This window comes from Pterocles gutturalis, unplaced genomic scaffold (genome assembly GCF_000699245.1).
Source record: "Pterocles gutturalis isolate BGI_N339 unplaced genomic scaffold, ASM69924v1 scaffold1350, whole genome shotgun sequence".
In the NCBI taxonomy this organism is placed as follows: Eukaryota; Metazoa; Chordata; class Aves; order Pterocliformes; family Pteroclidae; genus Pterocles; species Pterocles gutturalis.
In genome coordinates, this window is record NW_010143013.1 from 9,000 (window position 1) to 13,048 (window position 4,049).

Genomic DNA, 4,049 nt, shown 5'->3' on the forward strand with positions numbered 1-4,049 from the left:
AGCTGAAGTCTAACTACTAAACCAAAATACACCAGTGTTGTAAAAACAAGTCCCTGCCACCCCAGTGTACTAGTTTTGCAATAATTTGTTAGGAAATTATGAACATCTGACTAATGTTTTTATCTCTGAAAACTGATACAAACCAGGAACCCCATACTCCTATTTAACATAGCTCAATTACTTCAGATCAAACTTGTTCAGCTCATAAGCAAAACTATGATTTCTGTAACCAACATCTTTGCACATACTCAACGTAGGCTGTACAAGGCTACCTCTGTGTAGTTAGTGCCACAATCCCCAACATAAGATTCAAAAGCTGAAATCTAATTAGCAATTCTGAACAAACTAGATTGAAATCCTGCCCACTCTGACCATTTGAAATAAAAAACCCCCTCATCTTTGTAATTGCAAAAGTACCTAGGAGATAGTCATAGAATCACAGAATGGTTTGGGTTGGAAAGGACCTTAGAGATCATCTAGTTCCAACCCCCTGCCATGGGCAGGGACACCTCCCACTAGACCAGGTTGCTCAAAGCCTCATCCAGCCTGGCCTTGAACACTCCCAGGGAGGAAGAGACTGCAAAATGGCCCCACGTCAGCTAAGCATAGACTAAAATTAAGATGCTTTCTTCAGTATTAAGTGCTTTGCTGAATTGGGGCTTTAAAGACGATCAAGGTCATATCCAACAGTTTCAGAAAATTCATAGGCCTTAAGTAAGTTCTGGCTTTGGATGAGGGATATGGTACTTTCAACCTTTTAACGTTGCTTTGAGGTATTTTGCACTTAAAGGTGAAATTTGAGAGACTGCTCTGTTTCCTGTCATCATCGAACGTATCTCTGAAAGCAAAAGCTTTATGCACTTAATATAGTTTGCAATGACTCTGAATACCTGTGTAGTTTTTATGCATAAGTAAAATAACCTCAGCATTATTTAAAAAAAAAATCAATTATAAAAGACACTGCAACTTCAAATCCACATTTTTAATGCAAGATGCTATATATCTAAAATATTTCACAAATATTTTATCAAAATCTACAACAAAAATCATCATGGATTAATGTTTTTCTGCTAAAAGTTTTAAAAGCAGAAAAAGTTATGAACGGATCATATGCTATTCTGGAAGCAAATCCTCTCCTAGTTCTTCATCAGCAAAGTCATCTTCCTCAGTTCTTTTTCTTGCTGCAGTTTTTGGTCTTTCTGCTTGTGGGCCAAGTGGATCTATGTAGGAGGCATCTAGGGTTTAAATAAATACATTTGAAACAGTTACCTGCAAGTAATTTTAGTTTTGTTTCAAACATATATAATCAAACAGAAGAGTGGGTTTTAGCATTACACATCTGTAAGGTGTCTTTGAAATGCAGACCAGAAGAAGCATGTGAACGCTGAAGGAGAAAAAGATATCACACTCGGGAAGCGAGGCATAGCACAAGAGCAAAGTACCTGAGTACTAATGATAGAAAGCTTTTTCTCCCTTCTTTTTTTAAAATAAATTTCTCTTTATTTTATTACAGTCATTAAGTGAGAAAAAGGATTCGGCAAAGTGCATGGAACCGGAAGACTGATGAGCTGGTTAAAGGAAAGGCATTTCAGGAAGTACCACATTCCACTTGGATTTGTGATTTTAAACCCCCTTGAAAATTCAGTCTTAGCAAAGAACTTATGACTGCAGAATCACCAGAACTGACTGAAGGATGTAGCAGACAGATATCAGAAGTAATAAATATTTACATGGACCACATTTCTTAATATTTACAATTACTTTACAGTGAGCTCTGAACAATGAAGCTAAAGCCATTCTTCACATTTATTTAATGGGAAAAATGTTTTCCTAATTATCTAATAATACATGCTCTCCCAATAACTTGTTTTTCCACATCTCATTTCTCTTTGAGGGCCAGGAAAATAAGAAGGTATAAAATTCCCACTTGCCTATTTCTTTACTGCTGTTGCTTTCATAGGGTTCACTTGCTCCAGGCAAAGCTTTTATTTTGGCACTCAGTCTTTCCCCTTTGGTACCCCCACTATCTGTGAGGGAAAAAAAAAGTTGAAGACAAATAACATGCTGCTATGTTCTGTGAAATCACGATAAAAGAACAACAGAAATTCAGCTACTATCTGTCAAACAAGATTTGGATGAAACCATCTTTTCATGATGGATACAGTACTCACTTGTAAGAGTGGTCATTAAAACACAATGGACACTGTGTCCACACGTGTGTGTTTTATTTATTTTTGTTTAATATATGCCGCCTTATTTACTTTGGAGTAAACACATTAAAATATTTCTGCTTCAAATGCTGACATTTCAGTTGCTTATAAATTACAGACACATTTTACAGTTAAAATAAGCATGATAAATATAAACACTGTCACAATGTATATGGACATTTCATATGTCTGTGTGCTTACCAACATATTAGTATGATCCACCTGTTCAATACTGTCAAGGTTAAATGCAACACTAACTTTGCTTTTAATTAGAGGAGTATATTTGGTATGTGCTGTCTGCATGGCAGGCAGGCACAGTTCATGTATACAGGCCATCCTGGCCTTACATCTTGCTGTAAACACTGTGCTGGCAGCTCAGTTTGCAGCGGGGCCCCAAGGAATGTGTCGGCTCCAAGGGCTGCCTCGTGCCCAGACAACATCAGATTAACATTCTCTTGCCACAGCAGTATTCCAGACACTTAAAATACTCTGTTCACCTCTGAATCTCTTTTACACATTCATGGCAAGCTTTCAATCTCATCCGCTACAACTGATTTTTATGCATTTTTTTTCTCCTAGGAGAAAATGTTTCATGTTTGGCTTGGTGTATTTATAAGGCAGGACATGCCATGCCGCCAAATACAAACACGCTCACAACACAAAACAATGCTGCTGTTAAAAGTCCTCCATCAGTAAGGAGGAAAAATCAATTTAATTCAACACACATTAATTACAAAGTCTGGACTTGGCAACACATTTCCATTGTCTTATTTACTATGTGTTCTTTTTATAAATATTGTTACTATTTAACAAAAAATCTTTCACAAAGATGATAAACCTTTACTGCTCAATAAATGCTCCTGCAGACTTCAGTTTACTCGGCCCTAAATTAGAAGACAATGTTTCTGCTCCAAGAAAGAGCACAGTCATGTCAAACATTTAACATGTTTATAAAACACAGATTAGGGCACAGATTACTGTTGAAACTTCAAAGGAAGGAAAATTATTTTATTGTACATCATCGACCTCCCTTGTATTAATACACACTGACAAGTTTCATGGAAGAAGTGAATCCTTAATGAAGGATTTGAAGAAACTGAAAGAAATCAATGGGCTTGATTGGGAGTGCTCAACCAAAGGGCTGTGAAATTACCAAATGGTTGTTTCTTGATTTCAGTGGGCACTGGACAGGCCTGCTCAACAAGGAGGTGAGTGCTGAGCTTCAAAGATGGTGTGGTTGAAAACATGTTGAGGACAGTTTAGAGGAGAATACAAAAGGTTTAACAGGGAGAGAAAGAGTAGGAGTAGGCACAGAGTCTTTTGCAATCCAAAACAAATCGTTTACAAAATAATGAAAACAGTTGGAAGAAGCAGAAAGGAAATGCAAAGACAGGAACAATACAGCAGAAACTCTACTAGGGGAAGACTGAAGGTGTCAAAGAAACTCTGTAGGTTTAACTGGTTGGTTCCAGAAAGGAAGAACTGGGTGTAATGAAAACAAAAGAGGAAGATATCAAATGTTTTCAACTGTGAAGGAGGAAAACACAACTTTTAGTGATACTACCAGAGGAAGGTGAAATATTTTATATTAAAGAAGAAAAAAAGGATGGTAGACAAACCAAAATGTCTGGGGTAAATATAATACCCGCAAATTAACTGTACAGCTTACTGTCCTAAAACAAACAATTGAAAACATAAGGTTTCCTGGACATTCTAGGACCCTTAAGTTTTATTAGGGCTACATCCAAGAAGGGAATGAAGCACTAAGTCCAAAACTTGAAGCCAATTTCAACACCCCCCCCCCCCCCCTTTTCTCCCCCCCCCCCCGGTGTCTCCACC

At 37.4% G+C, this 4,049-nt stretch overlaps 1 protein-coding gene across 1 annotated transcript in view; it reads right to left on the reverse strand.

The window, feature by feature from the left end:
* Positions 1–1,015: 1,015 nt before the first annotated feature.
* Positions 1,016–4,049, reverse strand: part of LOC104469835 (intraflagellar transport protein 88 homolog) — a 17,734-nt gene continuing 14,700 nt past the window's right edge. Inside the window, exons 5-6 of the mRNA XM_010084546.1 lie at positions 1,932–2,027; positions 1,016–1,235 (exon numbers count right to left, since the gene is read on the reverse strand). Of these exons, the coding sequence (XP_010082848.1) occupies positions 1,114–1,235; positions 1,932–2,027 (218 nt within the window). The 3' untranslated portion in view covers positions 1,016–1,113. The remainder of the gene's footprint in view (positions 1,236–1,931; positions 2,028–4,049) is intronic.